This window comes from Python bivittatus, unplaced genomic scaffold, assembly GCF_059951505.1.
Source record: "Python bivittatus isolate LINGU-HERP-01145 unplaced genomic scaffold, Pbiv_v1 ctg000850_np1212, whole genome shotgun sequence".
Classification (NCBI taxonomy): Eukaryota; Metazoa; Chordata; class Lepidosauria; order Squamata; family Pythonidae; genus Python; species Python bivittatus.
In genome coordinates, this window is record NW_028277112.1 from 39762003 (window position 1) to 39785636 (window position 23634).

The window sequence follows — 23634 nt, forward strand, 5'->3', positions numbered from 1 at the left end:
AAGCCAGAATGTGGCTTTTCTCATTTTAGCTTACTGTGTTAGGTGAACGCAGACACTGTGGATTAGAAATCATGTTGAAAGGCTTAGCATGCTGTGTGGACCAAGCTAATTCAAGACATGACTTCTAGCATTTCCTCGTGGCTCATTAATATGTATTCTTCCTATCCTTTTGCTATGAAAAGTACCTCAATATAATCTGCACTGCTCCACTGAGTGAGCTTGAACATGCTTCAGCAATGAGGTCAATTAGTGGTGAGTGACTGGCATTTACTTTTCAATCCATGGTTACCCTAATCCTAGGTATATTTACTCAGTAGTAAGTCTCATCTTCATTGAAATCAAACTTACTCTAGAGTAAGGTGAACAGGTATTCATTTTCAGAATCAACATTTAGTTTATTCACCTACTAAAACAAACAATAAAGGACTTTCTCATCTCCCGGTAATACAGCATATGTTTATTAATCATATACATTTATAAAGGGAATTTTAGTTGGACTAAGTATTTCCTAAGAGATGTTCCAAAAATTCTCTTTTTAGCTACTTAAAAAAGGAGAAAAACTGATACACTTACCTATGCTGTAGAATCTGCAAAATAAATCCTCCATTTATTCCAAAGCTTCTCTCTCGCCCTCCCTCCCGCTCACACACTCGCACATACATATATTCTCTCCCATGTTACTTTCTCTCCCCGACTTCCCTACCTGCAAAAATGTTTCACCAGTATAAATGTAATGCAATATGTCATTGTTGTTTTGAGTCTGCAATGTTTGATTTTTATAACTATTCTTTCTGGAAATAAGCATCTTTCCTAAATTATTTAATAAGGAGTTTTTAAGGTAGATATTCTACTGTACAACATTGGTATACATTCTTCCATCTCTGTTGTGATAGAGCAAAAAGAGGATGTGTCCCTTTCACTGGAATAAAGTAAGGCAAAGTTTGAAGTCTGTGACAGTGCCTGTTTTCAACTGTCACTGAAACTTTATTGGTACATTGTCACAGGTTCTTTTTTAAATTGTACCCAATTAGATTGACACAGACTCAAAAGAGCCACAAAAGCACTGGACTCTGGACAGGTGTTTTTTATATCTCCCTATAAGGGTTGGGGAGATGTTTTATTTTGAAAAAACCAAGATACAAAAGTGAAATATGAAATTTACAAGTCTATATGTGAGCATTTTCTACTGTCTCTATCCTATAGTCTATTCTATTACTATTATTTCTATATTACTATGCTAATTCCTATTACTATAACAATAACACTACTGTATTACTATTCAATTACTATTACTGTAACATTATTTCCTCTCTACTATACTCTATTGTATAACTATTCTATGACAATGTTTTCGTCTTACAAACACTGTTCTGCCTTAATTCCTCTCTCTGGAATTTTTTCTGATTTTTTTCTTCTCTGTTACTGGCCAGCATATAGAGTACTTGCAACTTTCCACATTCTGCTTTTATACTTGCACTTTTCCTTGCTCTGCCTCTGCACTTCTTTTCCTCTGGACCATCCAGTCTCCGTGAAGGAAAAATGCCTTCTTTTGTTTTCTGTTTGTTGCTGCTGCAGAGCTTCCAAAACATACATACATACACACACACACACACACCATTTCAAGGTTGCAGCTTTTAAAAGCACCTCTGCCATGCTGCCACTGGGGAGAAGGGTCAAATAGGAGAGGAGGGAGGCTGCACAGGTGCCTGCAATTGTTCCTCGACAGCCTCCTCTTCCACAGTACACTAAAAATCTGATTATAATAGTTTCTTTGTGTACAAAAGGCATATCCTGTGAGTCTGGTGAATTATACATTTTTTGAGTAGGTACCCCCAGGGTGTTTTTTCCAAAGGATTGTGAACCAATATAGGGAAGAGTGATTTGCATTAAGAACTGCTTAAGGCAAGATCTGCATTTTTCTGTGCCAGTATTACTTCCAAAAGCTTGGTGAACACATGTCCATGAATACAGTTCACTATCCCTTGTATAACATGCTCCAGTCTCACACACCAAGACATAATGTTATAATTAGGAGACCAAGTAGATAAAATCTAGAGAAGATGGATGTTTGTCCTCTGCATGATGATGGTTGCATCTACCCAGGACAGGAGAAGAAATAGGAAGGGAGGGAGTCCTTTCTGTTGCTTTTTTCTTTGTGTGGAGCTCATGACAAACTGAAATTTAGTGCTGCAGTTATGGGAGAAGTGGATAGATTTTTAGAAAAAAAAACAGGCTGGAAAACTGCGGTTTATCGATGCAGTGGTGCAAGAATGCCAACTTAAACATGGTGAGGTTATGGAGTGAAAAACAGTATTACGAGAGAGAATAAAAACAAGTCTGGATTTTCTCTTGTCAAATTATTTCCTCATTGCCTAAATTCAAAGAGGAAGTAGAAACATGTGGGAAAGCATATTTTACCATTTTAAAACTACTCACTGACAAGAGTTATAATGCTGGCATATTCAGTGTCCAATTATGCAAAGAATTTGCAGTTTGTTGGGGGGGGGAACGGTAAGAAAAATAATTTGAAAAAACAACAGAACATTGAGGGGAAAATCATTTTTCAAAACCAGGTTAAGGAGCATATTGGGTACCATAAAGGTGAATGAATGACTTGATTGGCCTGTAAGTTTCTATATGCATCCTGTGTTATACTGTATGTAGGCTACAAAAATCCAGACAGCCAGTAGATGGTGGCAAAGATAAATAGTTTTCTGCATCTCTTGGCTGAAAGTTGCATATCTTTAGCAGGACTACATCATGGAATTCTGTACAGACAGAAAAATCCTGAATCTTTCCTACATTTATTTCTTCCTTTATTAAGTATGATATACATGCCTTTGTAGTGCAATGGTGAGAGTAAATCATAAATATACTGAGAAATATAAAACCGCAGGGCTGTGAAATTGGAAATGTTGGTTCCCTTACAATAAGCAGATTAAAACGGATTGATATACAGCTTTATTATTTGCTTTATTATTTCATTCTTGCATTTAAACCCTGCTTTTATTGTTAACTTGTCACCAAGTTGGGTTTTAAAAAAAAACAACAACCCTATATCTTTAAAGTAATATACATTTTTTTTCAGAACAGCCCTGTGAGGTATGTGATTTTCCCAGAGTATGACTGGCATAAAGTTCATGTAGTGAACTGTGTGGTAAAGCCATACGTTGAATCTCATGTCGTTCAAGCCAGTCCAAGGCCAACACTCACCGTTACACTATATTGGTTCTCTTTACAAAATAATATAATGCAACCTCAAAATGTCCCCGTCTTCTGGAATTTAATTATATTAACTTGAATAAGAGATGGAGCCAAAACATGCAGGAAGGGAGAGGAACAGAGCAAAATAAGTAGCAAGTAGAACAGGTGATAACAAATATGTGCAATGAAGCTTCAGATTTTGTTTCCAGCGGGGAAGAAAAATAAAGGACTAAGCCTTTATTTTTTAAGGATCTGGGGAAAAAGTGAGAGGCATCTGGGCAAAGATTCCTGTTGTTGGAGAAAGAAGAATTATTTGAGAAAAATTGGGTGATGGAAGTTGAGAAAATTGGAGATGAGGAAGTTGTGGGCATGAACCTTTAGGAAAAGAATGGGTGAGATACTTGTTTTAAAGAACAATATAAATAACAGCTTGTGGGGAACATTTTCTGCTGAAGTGGCTTGCTTCTGATGCCATAAAACTGGGCTGAACACACTTTTGGTAGGCGGGGGCTGCACTGAACTTTTTAATATGGAGAGGACCTCAGTGGGTCCTCTGCCTCAATAGGCAGAGCCATATCACATACAAGGGCAGAGGCAAAACATTCTGGGAGGGTTGTTTTTTTTCCTGTGTTGATGCAGAAAGTTCTTTATCTGTTTTTTTAACATAAAGGCTGTTTTAGGGCTTATCATACAGTTCTGGTGTGATTCCACCTTAGAAAGGCAAGTGTGACTGGAAACCCTGCCATAAAAATAGTATGCAAAATTCTGCAGCTTTGGAAGTCACCGTCACAAGCATGTTGACATCTGAGGCATGAAGCTCCCTTTGTCAGCTTGACCACTTTTGCACTTCAGAAAGAGGTCAAGTGATGCAGCACAGCACTGAACTTCTTCATACTAGCTGCAATTTCTCTGGTACATAGCAATTCTTTCTCAGATTTAACTTTCTAGGTTTAATGATATGAATGAAACACATATTTCTGTTTCAGGGGCCTGGATACAAACAGTTTTCCCATCAAGTTCCCAACTAACTGAAGAGTGCCTGAGAAATAATGTTGAGTCCAAATCACAATCAAACATCATCTCATATATTTCCCTGCCAGGAACTGTTACTGATGACATGGACGAGATAGAAGCCCATCCTTCACATTCAACAAAAAATATAGCCATTGAGGAGGAAATTGGACATGGTAAGCAAGGCCAATGATTACACCTGTTACTAGGATTAAAATTTCCAGAATTATGCTGGGAGGGAATTAATAATTTTAACTCATCTGACTAAGACAACTTTGAGGAAGGCCATAGATCTCTATCTGAATTTCAGCACTGTTATCCTGGACAGGCACCAATGCTGAATGTTCAGTATAGGAAATATCTGTTACAGTAATGATACAGTGCATACATACATGCATATATATATGCACTCATCACTCATGCAAAGGAGGCACAGCTTGCAGTGACATGGTGTAAAGGAAAGTGCAAGCTTCTGCAGATGCCATTGCAGTAAGAAATAGTAACCACAAGAAACTGAAGACATGAGAAAAGAAAAAAGATAAATCTAGTCTATATCAATATAGTTCATTTCTTGAAAACAATCCTTACTTCTACCACATCCACAGTGATTTATATATTGCTCTTTTTTCTTTAAACTTCTCACATCACTCTTTTGGAGGATCTCATCAATTCCATTCAACCACATCTTTCTTAGTTTTCCCCTTCTTCTCTACCAATTCACTGTTCCCTTAATATACTTGTTTTCTGATTTGATCTGTATTTACTTTCTCTATAAACCAGCCCAACATACTTTCATTTTAATCGCTCACTTTTGTCATTTGTACTCTTACAAACATTTTCCTGTCAAATGCAACTACTTTATTTTTTGATACATTAATTTTCAGATCCATACTCTGTTGTATCATATAATCTAACCGTCACTGTAAATGTTTTGGATTCTCAGACAACAGCAGAGCATCGTTGGTATATTCTCATCCTCAACCAAGATACTTCTAACATCACTACAAAAGTTTGTTATACATTTGTCCATAAATGTACTATAGAATCAATGGGAAGTCACATATCCTTGTGCTACTCCTTGCTCAGTATTAAACCATTCTCTAAGCATTCCATTTATTCTCACAGATCCTTTAATTCCAGCTCTTACTGCATTCAGCAACCAACATTCAACTCCGTATTTGTCAAAAACATTCCAAAATACAATCCTATACATTTTATTACATGCTTTAAGCAACAAATGTACCATTAACTTTATCCCATTTATACATTTCTCATGACCTGATGATGAGCAAAAATCCAGTGCTGCACATCCCTTGCATAGTATGAAGCCACACTGTGCTTCCCAAAAAGGTTACAGAGGCCATGGCCTACTGCAGATACAACAGCAGTAGGACCCTCTGAAGAGGTCTGCCTTCTGGGGAAAAGGCAGTGCAAGACAGGAGGCCACAGTAGGAGAAACAAGTAAGACAGCCATGTCACTTTGCCTAGAGAAGCCACTTAGCCCCAGAAAGCTCCAAAAAGGACATTTGTGGATTCTATCAGTCAATTGCTAACCCTGACAGAATCAAGAAAGCTGTGTTGCTCTGTACTATTATGAGGAAAGATAGGGATAGGCAGTGTGGAGGCTCCTTTGGGAAGGCAAAGAATTACCTAACAGAACACAATTGGATATAATAAATGCCAGATTTTCAGGATTTGTCCCTCAGATAGCCTGCACTTGGTATTATCCAAAGAATGTAATAGGAGTAAGCACAGATGCACACATAAAAAGTTTTAAATTAGCAAGGGTAGAGAGTCATTCTTCTGTCAAAAGCCATATTACATGGCACTCTCACAATTCCATTCCATTCCTTCTTAATTGTGATTTTTTCAAAAATGTATATTTTTGCTCAGCATTTCTTTTAAATTTTGAAACATTTAAATTGTCTTAAATAGTGTTACAACATTCACTGGAGTATAAGACCTGTCTAATTAAGTACCAATCAGCACATTGATTCAAGAGGTTCATATCAGATCATCTCATACAGGAACTTGTAAGGATTGAATTGCTCAAAGCAGTCCTACTTGTGGCTTGTATTTCAGTGCAGTTGGCCTAACATAACCCTTAGAAGAGAAGGAAATAAAATATTTATAAAGACTCAGATTATGTAATTTCATTTATCCATCCTTATTCATGTTTTCTATGCTGGAATATAAGAAGTGAGGTTGGAAAAGAAAACAAAAAGTCACAAATTTAACAGTAATACAGTGGATATTGGCAATACAGTACTTGTGAGCGGCATAAAACCTTGCAGCGCCATTATATGTCACCCACTGCCTTCCAGAATTAAAACATTTTTAAACACAGGTTAAAAATGAACTTTAAAAAGTGCCCTAAGCCTGAGATATGGGGCGCTTATAATTTTATATTTTATTTATTACATTTTGCCATCTTTATTTTTATATTTTGTACCTGTGTGAAACCATGGAGTGGTGCCTGCCATCTGAAAAGCCTGCTGTACCTTGCAATATAGTGTCTAGCTATCCACTTGGAGAATTTTGTTTGGTCTAAAAAACAGGTGCAGATGGATAAATTCCTTGGTACATTCAAATGTGTATATAGCGAGAGGAAAAGCAAACAAAATGTTTATTTACTTGTGTGCCAAATGAGTATAGGAAAGACTACATGCATAAATAAATACAGATTTTTTTTCCTTTTAGAATAAAATAGAGAATATTGTGCAGATGTTAACAAGTACCTTACAATGAAGTAAATGGAAAACTAAATCATTAGAGATACTATCTATACAGTGCAACCTGTAAATGATGTATAATTAAGCCTTCATGTGTAGTGCTCTGGACAGTTCTATTCATTATAGAGGCAGGGAGCACCTAATAATAGATAGACTGGTTTGTGGTCACAAGAATTTGCAGCCCACATATCAGCAGTCTTCACCTTTGATCTAAATTTATGTGTGGTTGTATCTATGGATTAATTTTTATTCACCGTGCTCTGTTAGGCAGAAAGGCAAGAACTTGGTAGAAGTTCTCAGATGTGATTCTTGGCATGTCCTGACTAGGCTGCTTGGTCCAAACTTGGCATACTTCTCTCAGAAACATGACACAGCACAGCTACAGTAGATAAGAGTAAAGTTAGGACAATGGCACATTAAACAGTTAAACCATTGCTGCTGCTTCACGCCTTTCCATCATTTCAAAGGAAAGAAAGTCCATATACTTCTCAGCCTTGAATCTAGATTACTCTTGGGTTTTGACCATTTCTCTCTGACAATCTCTACTTAACTCCTACATGGCCCACCAGAAAATACCCCGTAGATTCATCTCTTCCTGAAATTATTATAACTGGAGTCTAGGCACAGCAAACGTTAGCGATTTCAGCAGAAGCTTTATTACAAATCTAGATCTCAGCAAAAATATTTGATGCAGTACAACTGTTTTTCTTTCTGGATCAGTTTCAGCTTTGTCATCTAAAGGACAGTTTGAGATAGATTGCAATTCTAAAGCCACAAGGATATCCGCTGCTCAGAAACAATGATAGCAACTTACTAGCTTGGGTTTCAGCTTGATTTGTTTTGCAGGTGAAACTGGGCAAGGGGAAGCTTTCTTGAACAAGAACAAGAGTTTTTACAACAATAAGCTTTCCTTTGCAAAATGCCTCAGTGAGAAGAAAGAAAAGAAAATGGCAGTAGAAAAAGGTAGTTTTCACAATGTAAGCAGAAACATGTATTCTGTCTGCCATTTCATAATAAAATTCTCACAGCCAAATTTGGGTCTTTCCTTTTGTTGGGAAAATATGGGGTTTCAACCTAGCCTGTCTCACGCGTGCACAAAGGGAGGGGCGGCCCCGCTGCGGCCTAGCTTTGCTGCTTTGTGTGGGAGGGGCTTGGAGCCCGCCTTTTTCCTGTTTCCCTCTCTTTTTTTCTCTTTTCCTTCCCTCATGGCCCTGCACGAGGTATGAGGGAACCCTCTCTCCTTCCCGTGGCTTTCCTACTTCCACTCAGGTTGCTTGCATACATTCAGAAGCATGTAGGTTTCGTCCGAACTTATTACTCATACGCACAGGACCGTTTCTACTATGAAACTGCTATGTATGAGGATCTGAAAATAAACTGTGAGCTATCTTTTGTTTCTCTTTTACTAATGTTTGGAGAGTGTTTATTTTGATCTGAACTTAGTTAAGCCTTTGTGCAAGTTTGAACGCTTCTACTCTGCTAAACCGCTAAAACTAGCTGAACGCTGCGTGGGATCTTCTGTTACTAACATTTCAGAACCCCAACATCTTTGTCATGACTTCTTTTTATGATAAATATAATTTTTCCTTGTGGCTGTATTGAACTCACAAGCCCTGGGGAAACTGGGGAGGACCTGCCCAAATTGTAAGGCAATCTGGCCTCTTCCAACGTTTCCAGTAGGCTAGTGAATTGCTGGAAGAGGCCAAAACCATACAAAGTACACAAAAAAGACTATCATCTCACCATCTCCCCTCAGGAAAATTATGCTGCCTCAGGGGCATGAAACACCTCACTGAGGCAAAGCCAAGCCATCACGTATAGGCTTAATATTTTGTATCACTTGAGTTTATCTTATTTTAAACTATTTTTACTATTTTATTAATGATAAACGTATGAGGGTATTGGCCTGTCCTTCAAAGTGTGAATGGTTGGGTTGACCTGCTTCTTTAAATCACCCATTCAAGCTTATATTAAAAAATAAGGCAGGGATAAGCAAACGACATCCAGACATTGCTGGACTACAACTACCACCAATCTTTGCTTGGCCAGGAACAGGAGATACTAAGAAGGTGCAGTTCAGCAGCTTCTGAAGTCCCAAAGGTTGCCTGGGATAAGGCAACAAATTAGATCAACTAATTGACTGGCTGGAAATTCAGAAACTCAGATGGAGAGGACCAGGTTGGAAAAGACTGTCTTAAAGGCCTAAGTGATGTTTTCTACGGCTGTGCAATATTTTACATTTGATACCAAAAAGATACGTCAGAGTGTGCTATAATGAAAATACAGCATCTGTTAGTAATTCATTAAAACAGCCATGCCTGTTCCCAGGAACCCTATTTGCAGGGAAAAGCTACTCAGTTCCAGAAAAAAAATGCAGTGGCTGTAATGAATTGCTGACACACCAGGGTTTTTCAAAGCAATGTTTCAGAATCAAATCGGTAGCATTGCACAGCCCTTCTTTTTCTTCGTATTTTTATATATTGCAGGTCATCCAAGTACTCCTGGACAGTTGTCTCATGACAATCAGCTGGATGGATACCAGTCCAAAGAAGAGCTATTTTACATTCCGTACAGATTAGCTAAATTATACATTACCAAGGTAAACAGTGATAATAATTTCTGACATACATTGACCTTATACAGCAAGGAATATGGTAGAAATATGGATAGCAGGAAAAAGTCCAACACTTTCCAGCCCCTGGCAAAACATCACCAAAAAAACATTCAAGGAAGTCCAAAAGCACCAAGAAAATAATATAGAAAAACACATCTCCTGAGAAAGTGGAACATTATTAGTCAATAATGAACTGTTAATGCTTTAATGGTTCATTTTCACTTTCATTCTTACACATTACTGTAGGCAAATCAGTACTTTCCTCCTTTTCCTTTTGCAAGATTTGTCTCTTAAGATAACATTTTTTTCATGTCATCTATTTAGTGAATGAGAGCCAGTTTGGTGTAGTGGTTAAGGCATCAGGCTGGAAACAACTGGGTGACTTTGGGCCAGTCACTTTCTCTCAGACCTCCCTCTCAGAAGAAGGCAATGGCAAACCACTTCTGAAAAACCTTGCCAAGAAAACTGCAGGGACTTGTCTAGGCAGTCCCTGAGAACTGGACACGATTGAATGGATTTAAAAAAATAATAATAAACATAAAATTGGTCTTTTACACACATTCTGCCCTAAGCTAGAACTATATTTATACCTGGTTCAACAGAGAGAGATTTTTATTGAAGTGCTCAACAGCGTAAGATCGAAGTGACATCTTCCCTTGCAGTGCCTGACTTGAACAGTTGCCGTACCCCTGGTTTACTGAACAATCCTGCTGGATGAAAGTCATTAAAAACATTTCACAAATCTACAAATATTCATCCAATGAACAATACTATGAATAGAAAATATGCACATTAAATGTTAGTTGTACGTCCCACCGAGCCATATGCAATACTGTATATGTACAATTTGTCCCTTTAAACATTTGTATCACTTTACTTCTAAGCCTGTCTCAGATTTTAAAAATCACAGTTGCTAACTCAGAACAGTATTACGACAGTTGTGAATTGATTCAGCCTACTAAAATTAAATATAGTTAAGGTATCATCATTTTGGTCTTGCAGCCTGCCTGTGCTAGTCCAACCATCTTTGTATTCCTCTTATACTATAGTACATCCAAATGTTGACTGATCTTTATATGTAACACATTGTTAGGGATCTGTATTGAGTTGCAGGATAGTGTGAGAATGAATTTATTATTTCTATTTGGATTTCTGTACAGATTGCAAAAGACATGCACCAGATGAGAATCAGATACCTGAAGGTTATCAAAGAGCTGGAGCACACTGGAAAAGAAAGCCAGGTGATTTTTTTTTTCCTGTGACAAAGAAACAATCCAAGTGTTCAATTGCTTTTCATTTCACTGTGAGAACTAACATGAGTCAACAGAACCCTTTCTACTTGAGTTACATCTGATAAAAGATGTCAGATGGTTGAGCATGAAATATGACTTGTTAAACTGCAATTGTGTACATAGTTCTGTAGGATTAAGTATTATGCACTTATAGGATGGCATTGTTAGAAGGATTTTTCCAGATCTTATGTAGAGAAGCTAACCTCCTCAACCTATTGTCCTCCAGTTGTATTCAAACTCCCCAAATTTCCAGCACATCTAGAAGGCACCAAGTGGGAAAAGCCTACTGTAACCTGTTGAAAATAATGAGATTCAAACTCAACAAATTCTGTTTAGGATTAGGCTAACTTTCTAGAACAGCCACACTGAAGTAAAATTAAAGATAAATTCCCTTGAAAATGTAGTTAGAGTTGTCTCTTATGGTCTAATTCATTTATATCAGTGTTTCTCAAACTTGGCAACTTTATGATGCTGCCTGGGGAAGTTGCTGCCTGGGAATTGAAGTCCACACATCTTAAGGTTGCCAAGTTTGAGAAACACTGATTGATATTTATCCTATGTTGTGGGTTCTGTTCACTGTTTTTTGCCCCATTTTGAATATGATGGAGACTTTTTAAAACTTTAACATAAACTCTAGTTTTCATATTAGAAGATAGCTCCCTCTAGTGGTTTTCTGGACGTCTGTGGAAGAACAAGCATTTACAATAAAGATCCAATTATCTGATGATAAAATGGTATAGTCTCCTTTGAATTGAGCTTGTAGTGACTTTGATCTGCAGACATGCCATGTAGTTTTCCTGTCAACAGTAAGGAAATAATTTGCCCCTGCCCTCTTTGGGGATATATTTTCAACTTCCCCGTCCATTCTATAGCTGTGGTATTTCCTTGTGGCCTCTCATCCAAGTACTAAACTCAGGCTCTTGACTCTGCTTAGCCTTTTTTTTGGGGGGGGGGGCAGTGGGTAGATTAGCCAAGGTCTGAGAATAACCCTTTGGAAAGAGCAATGGTAAATATATATATTTATTTACATCTCTGTCAATTAGTTTTATGGAGTAAAGAAATAGTAGGACAAAGAATCAGCTAGGAAAAGATGGGAGGGAGAGAAAGAGAGAATGTGTGCACACACTCTTTAAGGAAGAGGGGGAAAAAATGACCCTTCAAATATAGGCAGGTAATTTCCATATACTCTTCTGTTTCTCAGTTCTTAGCACACAGATGGACTATCTTTTAATTCCTGGAGCTATTCCAGCTGCCACTCATGCCATTGGGGTCACCCATGGTGCATGCATGCCCACACACACAAATATGAATGGGTGTGCACAAAAACCTCCCTCATGAAAAATGAACCCCCATTAATTATGTCCCCTTTTTGGAGGAGGAAAGGAGAGGCCATACTCCTTTGTTCTCCTCAATACTCAATACTCAATACTCCTTTGTTCTCCTTCCCATCAGCGGCCACAACATAACCCATTTTGCTGGGAAGAAAGGAGAAGCAGTCAGGAATCTTCTTTTCCTCCCAGTAAAACAGTGGAATATTGTGTTTGTTTTGTTGTAACATGGCTTATTATGTTTCTTCCCTGAGGAAAAGAGCTTCCTCATCAGTCCTGGTGATGGTGGTTAATTTAGCTCTCACTTGAAGGCACAAGCTTCAGCAGTTTTACTGCAGGTTTATGCAGATGTCCATTACCACTTAAAGCTGGAAAATGTTATCTTCAAATTCAAGTTGAATTAGGCACCCTTGTGTTTTGACATAGTTGCCCTGTGGATCTGTTGTCCTGGAACATAATTATTTCACTAGCTGCTCTCTGAATCACACCCAATACATTTTTAATGCTATTATTAAAACTGCTTAATTAAGAATAGACTGAGTTACCACATTTAGAAAATGACTTAATTTTATTACTTTTTATTATTTTCAGAAGTCTGTGAGCTATCTAGTCATTTCCAATGAAAATATGATTCATTGGTAATGTGTATAAGCAGGACTTTGGAAAACCTAGTAGAGCTTGGTTTAGATGTACTGTGCATGAGAAAAAAAAAGTCTCATAAAATTTTAAAAGTTCTACTTGTGTCTAGATACAAGGACAGGCTATCATCTAATAGCAAAGGCAGACATAATTCTCTTTTCCTCTCTGTTCACATTATTTCTTTATTTACTTGCACATGAAGCATCTTTATTCACTTGCTCATGAGGCATATCAATTTATATGTGTGAAGGGATGTTAGATGGGTTGGATTTCTTCTTCTCATGCCCTGCAGGATCCAGAGTATGCTTGTGTCAGGCCTAGCCCAAGGAACTCCAAGAAACAATGCCAATTCAGTCCAGCTATGTTTATTAGCTACAACCTCTAGCAAGAATCTTCCCAGACTAAAACCCCAGTTCCCAAAGTCCTCCAGCCATAACAGTGTGAATTCCTTAGGGAGGTGCCAGTCTCATCCTCTTGTTCCTCTCACGCGGTTCTGGTGAGCTAAGAAAATGTTTATCTCCCTGAGCTTGGCCTTCATAATTCCATTCCATCACATCTTGGCATATACAGAAGACTTCTGGTTTCCTGCTCCATATTGAGTGCCAGAGAGTGAGATCAGGGTATATGATGCAACTATGTAATTTTACATCATGTACAGGGCTGGAGGTGGATAGGTATTTTTTGATGTCCTTAGATGGCCATGTACTTGGTAATGAGAACCATTTTATTGTGGGGAAATGATATATTTTTTAATAAAAATAATAAAATGGGTGTCCATGGCTACGCACCAGTCTCTGATTATAAACTGAAAGGAATGTCTGACAAGAAATGTCAGCCTTGTTGGGCCCAAAGATGCCTATGTTAGTCCAGTTATTGCAGCCTATTTTCGCTCCTGTCATCACTTGCCCGGCCTTAGGTTCTTTGTTAGGAAGATGCAAATAATCAGGATTGCAAAACATACATTACCACTCTCAGCTATGAAATACATGTATCCCCCGGTTTAAGAACAAGTTCCGTTGCAAAGATCTATCCTTTTTGTATGTAAGCCAGAACAATATTATTGTATAATACTGTATAAGTAGTATTGTGTAATGAACTAGAGCCATTGTGTATTTAACTCGAATCATTGTGTATTTAACTCAAATTTGCTACAACAGGCTCTCTTCTTAACGATGGGTCATCCTTAAAGCAGGCGTTCTTAACCCAGGGACTACCTGTAAAAGAAATCCCAGTTCTCTGGGTGGGTGGTTACATATAAGTGCAAATAAGATGTTTTACTACCCAAGACAAAGGATGAGATGCCCAACTCACTCTATGTATGGAAGACAACTGGAATAGGAATCTGTAATCCTGAAGAATGTTTGAGATAAGATGGTAGCCTTTATTTAAAGTATTTAGGATTTAAAGACAGTACTGATTTGGACCAAGAATATTCTTCCAGTATAGTAGCTTGGTTTTGACCAGGGTTAAGTTTTTTTTTTTTTTCCCGAAAGAATTTTTTGAGGTTTTCCATTTTCTCACTGCCTAAAGTTAAAAAAAAAAAAACAATCCCATAATACAACTTTCTCCAAATGCCCTCTACTATTCTTTCTGCTGGCTGCCATTCTCTTCCAAATGGGGAAGAATAACAACAGGAAAAACAGTGTGGAAGAAAGCATCCAGTCTTTGTTTGAAGGCCCAGTGCATTTTCAGCTAGATTAATTCCTCAGGGGTACTATGTCAACAAACCCAAGCATTTGTAGGCTTCCAAGTAAAACACTTTCCTATGTCAAAATCCTTGCAGGCAGAAACACTAACACCTCATGAGATTAGCAATCTCATGTCACTTGGGCCATTTTATTGGTTTATGTAATTGGTTTGCCCATCCCTGGCTTCTGTGATGGTTGTCAAAATCTTTTGATAATATAGGCAGTTACCTAAAGGACAGGGTTATGAGTCCCTGATTTTCTGGTGTATCCCAACTGGGTGAAACTACTGTTGAAAGTCAGATGGGTATCAAGTGTATATTTCAAAGAAAGAAGCATAATCCAAATATTTAGGTTCAGAGGATTTTTTTCCTAGTAGCTGCCATTAAAGATTATTTTCTTCACATAATCTGTTGATAGGAACAAGCCATAATGGCACTGAAAAACCAATACAGTGACAAAATAAAGCACCTGAGCGCTTATCTGGAGGCTTATCAAGAAATGGTAGGAAAAGAAAAGCAATGCTGGCAAGATACAAGAAAGGTAAGAAGCAAAATGCAGTCATTTTAAATGAAAGGTAGACAAATACATAAATATCGCATGTGTGATTTATGAATTGCTTCTTGTTTTTTCCTGCATTCTTAATGATTGGAGGTGCTGTTATCTGCAACTGCTGTACCTTCGCTCTTTATTTCTTCAAAGTCTCCTTGTTAAGGAAATAAAATGTTGTCTAGCTTTGCACTGGATATTTTCAAGTTTTTATGGGGTAGAGTATCCACACAAGAGCTGACCTCATTACAAATCCACAGCCGTAGATCCAGAAATACCAATCCCTTACAATGTAACTGTCTACCAGTGTTACCTTGATAACTGCTGAAGCTAGGTGGGATGACTGAATCCATTTTCCTAATGTGCAAAATGTAGAATACATAATAGTGAATCATCTTTCATGACTGAAGACAGGATAAGGTCTTGATTAGTTGGGAGAAGATATCTTATTACAACCTATGGTGTCTCTTTGAAATCTATTAAAGTTTTAAAAAGAATTGCAATTATTGATAAATGCAGTGACAATGAAACAGAAATACAATTATTGTCACTCAAGGATCAACCAGAAGCCAGCAGGACCTCATTTCCATTGTATCATTTATTACACACCCAGAGACTGGAAGAAGAAAACAAGAAACTGAGACAAGAAAAAGCGGAGCTCATGAATCAGATCCAAGTGCAGGATGAAAAAGCAGGGAAAGAAAAGGTAGGCCAAAATTAGGTTTGTTAAACCCTCTTGTAAGCACACCATTTTTTTTTTAACTAAAATTATATTTTCTCCTTCCTTGTGTGCTCATGTGGTCTATTTTAACAGGCTTCTCACTGGCATTAGATCTTACACCACTTTTGTCCTCTGTGTTTTTTACATTTATATTTATATTTTAGGATTTATATTACACTTACTGCATCCTACAGGCCCAGAATGCATTTTAGCAGTTAAATTACAGTATGTGTGATCTGTCACTTCTTTTATTGGTTTATGAAAGAATGGAAGAAAATTATGTCTGGTTTCTCTTTTATCATTTTTTGCAGTCTTGGCTCCTAAAAAGCATTGTTCAGAAGCTACACTGTCTGTATACCCAGCATACTTTAAGTAAGTGTTTTGCCCCCAAACCCTTGTTTTTATAGACATTGCAGCCATTATGCCTTTCTTTATTCCTCCTTTGTGTAGCATTTGTATCCTTATATTAAAGTATTTTACTCCTTAGTGTATTACCCTATGAGCTTCTAAAACCTGATATTATAGAAAAAGAGAGCTGAAGAGATTTCCCAAGAATTATGCTACCTCCAAGATGTTACCTGGTTTGAGAAACCCAAAGTCAGAGATTCATCATCTATTTCACCAAGGTTGCATTCAGCCTTGGGAATAGCTAACTGGGAGACTAAAAGCAGATAGAGCCAGGACAGAAATTAAATTTGATTTAATTAAAATTAAATTAGATCAATTAAATAAAGTTAACATCACTGTTTACAATATATTTAATAATTCCTCCCATTTAAACATTACAGTGCTGAAGCAATATTTCAAGAGACTCCAGTAGACAGATAACTGTGATGGAGGGGCCTCTGCTCCAAATATGAAACAGCAGTAAAGCTATAATGCTGTAGTGTTGCAGAAAAACAATCTGTCACTTTCCACTCAACAGAATTACTTCAGTAGATGATACAGGATGTAACTAAGCAGTTCTAAGGAATTATTCAAACCGAAAAAGAAGCACTCTTCACTGGCACTCTTCACTTTACCAAACAAGCAAATAAAGCATCAGCCAATTTTTCCCTCTAGCAGTACCACTTGGTGCCCCCACCTCATCCTGGGATGTGTTGGGCTACATTTGTCACCATGTTGGAAAAGACTGGTCTAAACCATACCTAGAAGATGCTCCTGCTTCAATCTTTCTATAGTTAGGACAACGTTTCTTAGGCTGAACTGCAAGCTACAGGAATCAGAGGCCATCAAGATTGGTGGAAGCATAGAGACAGATTCAGGAAAATCTGTGAGTGATGCATGGATGAAAGGTAGATCATTAAAAGTCTGAGCTAGAAGTGTTGTAAGCGGATTTTACTCGGTTATCTGGAAGCATAACATTGTGTGTGTGTGTGTATACATACATACATACATACATACATACATACATATATATATACAGTATATGCATATGTATATACTATATGTATGTATGTATGTACACACACACACACATATACAATGTTATGCTTCCAGATAACCGAGTAAAATCCACTTACAACACTTACACATATATAGATACATATAAATATACACACACACACACAGACACATATACACACAGACACACATACACATCAGACTACTCTATTTTCTGGAAATTGTTGGGATTTTGTTCTTAAAGGTGACTCAGAAATTAAAACACTCATTGATAGTACTTGCAGCAAGCATGCTTGTTTTAAGCAATCTGTTCTTAATACATTTCTCTCTTATTTTCTTGTGCTTTTCAGCTATCAAGGAACTTCGTAGAAGTAGACTGGACCTTGAAAATGTGCAGAAAATGGTAAATATCCAGAAGAACTTACACTGTGGTCAGCAAAAAGCACTACTATCAGATGAAATAAATATTTTACTTCAGACGAAGAATAAGTAGTCATATTAAGTTAGTTATAAATAATGAGTAAGAATAATTCAACTGGTAGAAAGAACAGTATTGTATTTTCTAGTTCTTTCTGCCTTACTTGGAACAGTCTTAAACATTTTGAGTTAGACTGTCTGGGACAGTCATTTTGGAATGTTATTAGGTTCTGGGTTTTTGTTTTGTTTTGTTTTACTTTATTTTTAAGTGCTTTAATTAGTTTTTGAAAAATTGGCCTGAAAATTTTGACGGATTCATCTTCCTGCTTTGCTCAGCTAACACATGATTTTTTGTGACTAAGGTGACTTAGAGATAAGCACTAGTGATAATTTGATGAGTAATTTGTTGCTTTCAAAATTCCCTATTCTGTAGCCAACAGCTGTTATTATAGAAATGAAAATACTACTAATAGCAATGTATGTACATATGTATGTATGTATGTTTCTTTCAGGTAACTGAAAATAGAGAAACAGAGAAGAATACAACAAAAATTAAGTTTGACACCATAACACAGGATGGGCAAGGTTCCTTTGTGGTAAGCCTCATCTTCATCTTTCAGTAGAGGCCAACACCTGGACTTTTTTCCCAATCTGTAGCACATCAGTGGTGCTTTGCAGCTGGCATCACATAAACCTGGGAAAGTGTGAGGGGGGAGAGCAGTATTCAGTAGCAATACTCAGTATTCAAACACAGATTTTTTGTGCATTTGGTAGTCAACATTTGACTACAAATATGGAATGGAAATAGATGTACACTGCTTCTGCTACTGCTACCAGTTAATATGCAACTTATAGAGATGAGGAGGATCCCTATACTGTCCATTTCACATGCTATGTAAAACTACTTAATTTTGCATTTGCAAACTAATAACTGAACTAAAGACAATGTTACATTTTAATATGTTCACTTCTCTAAATTTTATAGTTCAGTTTGTATAAAATATGTAAAATATATATTAGGAGGAAGTGCACACAAAAATTTCTGTATAGTTAAATAATGAATAATAAATGCATCATCGTTAGGTAAATTTATTACACAGATTCTTGCAAGCATACATGACCGCTTTGCATACATGCTATCATGTAAAGTACTTTAAAAAACTCAGGTGAAAATGAATTAAGCCAAATTCAACGTAGTAAGAATGAAAAATTAGGAGAAAATGAAATTGCCAGCAATTGTCAGAAAATCCTAAGCTTACATACATTTGTACCATAGCCAAAACTGTCCCCCAACAAGGTAAAGTGAAATTTCTTGGCAATTCATATCGATAGCAAGCATTAATGAAGTTTTAAAGCAAAAAAACCCAAAAACATTCTGATCAGGTCATATGCTTTGTGTGGCACAGTGGCATTGATACCACACAGCCCACCTAAAGTAATATATCATATGAACACAGCAAATAAAGAACCAGTCTCCTATGAGCACAATTCTCTCTCTTTTTTTTTCTTTAAAAACAAAAACAAGATGTGATTGGGACAGCCTGAGGACCAGCTGAATCCTTTGTGATCTTTTAGCAGGAAAAGTATTAGTGCTACTCTATCACATGAAACTTTTGGCGATGGGTAGCATTTGATCTAAGGCTTAGTACCAAGTGTGAAACCAACAAGATGTTTCTCCAGATTTTATCTTAAGGTATTAAAAAGAAAAAAGGACGAATTCCTTTTTTATAGGCTAAACCATAGGTGTTAAAACATAGCATAGAATAGTATCTGAGACATGTGCCATGTATAATCAGTAATGTTGCAGGAGATTTTATCAAGAAATGTCAGTGACATTCTGTTGAGCAGAGTGCAGCAATACTCCTGTTGTGCAGGGTGCAACAATACTTCCAGGAAGGTTGCCCAGGAAAAATACACGTTAGCATGAGAGATTTACAAAATGCAATGTCCATATCTTGTTCTCCAAAGAAATCCAGCCAGAAAATATATACTAACTGGTGTTTATTGATAAAAATGCAAAACTCCATAAAATACAAGTTTCATACAAAATATAGTAAAAAACACGTCTTCTCATGTATTTTAGCATCCAAGACTTATCAACAACACAAGCTTAACAAAGTCTCTAGCTAAAAACTCTCAGAGAAGAGGTACACTATTTGGTTATTAGTTACAACTACATAACCCATAAAAACTGACTACATGGTGGCTAAAACTCTACTGAGAGGCTTGGCATATAATCCTCCCATTACATTGCCAATACGTACCCCCCCACTGGGTAACTAGCATACACACACCAATAGGTGGCAGTAAATAGCAGTATACGTGCAAACTACAAAACTAAACAAAGTCACATGCTTTACTTAGCCATAACAATATTGTTTTTCAGGTAACGAGATGAATCCTTCCCATGAGAAAATCCTAACACATTCACACTGGTACATTCTAGAGCATGCTTCAGATTGACATGGTCCTACCAGCTAGGCTTACATTTCTGCATTTAGTAGGAAATGTGATCTCTCTTGAACAGAGATTTTATTTCAGGAAAACATCTGAATTTCACAATGGCTGTCAATTTGTTGCACTAGGCTTTATGACATTTTAGAAAAGCAACCAAACTCTAAGAAACAATAATTTCATATTCATGTAGGAGCAGCACTGGGCACTATTAGCTTAACTTTTAAGCCTTGCTCTTTTGTAACATTTTTAATCAAATATTTTAAAAATACATTGTTGTTTTTAATAGATTTACATACAAGGCTAATACATTTTAACCTGTCTTGCTAATCTGGGCAGTTATCTTACCATTGTTTGAGACAATCTATCAAGACTTGTTGGTATCACTCAGGTGGATATAGAAGAAGTGCAAGATTATTTACCAGAAAAGAAACTTCTGATGGAAGTTAAAACCAGTCTGGAACAGGTTAAAACATCATTACAGAAACGAGAGACAGAACTCAGTGAGCTTTTACAAAGTGAACATTGGTGTAGCCCTCAAACTACAGAAACATTACTGAAACAATGAGTGGAGAAAGGTCAGTATGGATGAGCATCTGAGGGGAGGCTGGGGCAAGAGGTGGAAATGACAAAATGGGCATGAAGATGTCATGCAAATGTCTTGACTTGCATATTATCCTCAGGACGTGAACACTTAACTGCGTCATATATGATAACCTCAGCCCACAAGTTTCCTTTTTATGATGTCATTGTAGTTTGCTTATGGACACCTCTATTTGTATGTACTTCAATATGGAAGATTGAAATATACAAGAGTACTATAATAATCTGGTCCTAGGATGTGAATGCAGTTTTGCTAGATATTTGTACATTTCACCAGCTAGAATATAACCAAGTTATCTTAGGCCTACTACCCATCTGCATTACATGCCAGGGCTTTTCAAGTGTTCTCCCTTCCCCACTACTTTTAAAGCCTCCTTCTAAAGCAAAAATGGGAAACCATTTTTGTGGCAAGAGTCCTATTTTATAAATGACCAAGGGTTGTAGGAGGCATGGCAATGATATAAGGATTCACCCTACCACAATGTTTCTAAACTTTTGATAGATATGACAGGTTGCTGTAATTCATTACTTCTACTGATTCTATCCAAAGTTCATCTTATTTGTTTTTCTGCCCATGTTCTCTGGGAAATCATACTGCCACATGTTGGTAACCATCCTGGGGACACAAAAGATGTCATATACTGCATACACACAAGTATCCCTGTATATGGCCTATTGTAAAAGTTTTCATTGCAGTGCAAAAGGAGGGAAGAAACTGAAGATTACCTATGCTCATTAGAAGTAGGCTAGGTACCAGATACTCTTATGCTATCCATTTCTCACGGTGAGTACAATTACACTTGAATGAATCCCATGTTAGGGAAGTCACTATATGCATTCTGCTTTCAAGTAGCTCTTGTTCAACTCTGTACTTACATTTCTACTTTACAGTCTTGGTTCTTAGTTTGTTTCCACTATGATATCTAAAATATATTATAAATAGTTAGCAGGTAGTCCTCATCTTGCTTAGTAACTGTTCACAGTTATGAAAAAGTAACTTTACGACCAATCCTCCCATTTATGACCTTCGTAGATCTGTAAAGCAAAGAAAAACTGAAGTAAGATCATAAGCACAGTTGCAATTTCACTTAGCAACCACTTTACTTAATGACCGAGTTTCCAGTCCCAATAGTGGTCATTAAACGAGGACTGCCTGTATAAATATTAGGGCTTCAGATTGATTTGGAAGAGATGCTTTGGAACCTGCAGGAGCACAAGCACAGTATCTGTCTATGACTCACTAAAGCAGCTGCACTGTTTCCAGGACTGTGCAGCTGCTGCAGTAGTGTGCCATTCTAAAAAAACTATTCCAAACAAATCCAAAGCATTGCACAGCTTTCTGTCTGTCTGTTTATCTAACTATATATATATATTTCCCTTTCTCAGCCTGCTTAATAAGGTTAGAAGCAGCAAAGGAAAAGAAATGATTGCATCAGCTCCTTCTCTTTGAAATATAGGCTCTAGATCAACACAAGGAAGAATTGTGCAGATGGATTACCCTTCTCTGTCTCCTAGAAGACATTTATAACAATGAACAAATACAACTATGTCTGTATTCTGAATTGTATTTTGTACCATTTTGTTGCAAAACATCAGATCATTTGTTTCTAAGTATATGATTTCATCTTTTCTACACTTTTGTTTGTTCAGGTTTGAAATCAGCTTTAGATTTCTTTTAAATGCAGTTCTGAACAAATTAACCAAAAAAGCTACATGCCCCTTCCTCATTGAAAAGCTGGATACAACCTAATATCACAAGAACATTAAAAGTAAATTCAAAAGAAGGGTTTCTATGTCAGTTGCTTGTGAAAATTCTCCAACATACATTTTGAATTGGAAAACTTTTATACTGTGTTAAAGTCTGGTTTGTTGGGAGAGGGGTTCATAATTTATATGAATTTAGTTACTTGTTTGCGTGCTTGCTTACTTTTAAATAAAATTTATAGACCATCCAACTCATAGCAACTCTGGATAGCATACAATCAATTGTACTCCCTGCTCCTGCCTTGACATGAACAAAAATAATAGGCTTTAGAATGCTGAATCCAATGAGTCCATAGAAGTTTTAGTTTCAAAAATTACTGTAAGCAGAATGGCTGAATATCAATGTGGAGGTCAAAACTAATCTTCTCATTTCTGTTCTGGTTTTTTGTTTTGTTTTGCCAAAATCTTGCCATAGTACAAAGTGGTCAGAAAGATAAGATGGCCTTCTAGATATGTACAATGTTAGGTTTCATGCCCAGGTCTAGCTGCAAGGATGCCATTTTTCTGTTTTCTTGGATGTAACAGGAATGGAGTATTAGCTGCAGGAGGATCAGACCAAAGACTTTCTGGGAAAAGAGACAGAGTCTGATTCCTTGAGCTAATACTTGTTTTATGGGAATTGAAACATCAGATGCTAACTTTTGAACAGAAATTGTTAATGATATTTTCAAAGCGTTAGAAGTTAAAACAAAGAACATCATTTGCCAAAAACAGCTAAATGACAGTATGTTCTGATAAAACATGTGTTTGGGACCTGATACATTAGGCCATTTGCACTGGCAGATTCAGAAACACCCACAGTTTTGACTGTATTAGACAATGTTTTTTAAAGGCAAAATCAAAAATTAAGTTTGACTGACTTCCTTAAAAACTACTAAAATAGGTATGAATTATTCACATTGGCTCAATCTGTTCATTGGTTCATTATTCATTGATTGGCTCAATGAAATGACTCAACTTCTTCAAACTGGTTCTTTATCAGCACAAAGGAAAGATTGGATGATATGCTTCCATATGGTTAAGATTCAATTTGTTGTTCAAATGCTGAATTTCAATCATTTGCACAAAGTCATAATTATTGTTGTATTTTATTTACGGGTTTGTCTGTTTGATGTATTGTTTCTTATGTCCTCTAGAAAGAGAACCTGATGGCAGTCAGCAAAATCCCTTCCTTCCCTTTCCCATTTCTTTCCTTTTGGGACTTTGAGGCAGCTGAA

General features: G+C 36.9%; 1 protein-coding gene across 1 annotated transcript; it reads left to right on the forward strand.

The window, feature by feature from the left end:
* The first annotated feature begins 8155 nt into the window (after positions 1–8155).
* Positions 8156–23283, forward strand: LOC112540317 (uncharacterized). Its single transcript, XM_025164828.2, has 10 exons — positions 8156–8326; positions 9434–9546; positions 10722–10802; positions 14926–15048; positions 15668–15760; positions 16087–16147; positions 17530–17582; positions 18109–18192; positions 20442–20628; positions 22040–23283. Exons 1-9 carry the CDS (start codon positions 8170–8172, stop codon positions 20616–20618), a joined length of 942 nt encoding a protein of 313 aa, XP_025020596.1. The 5' UTR covers positions 8156–8169; the 3' UTR covers positions 20619–20628; positions 22040–23283.
* The last annotated feature ends 351 nt before the right edge of the window (positions 23284–23634 follow it).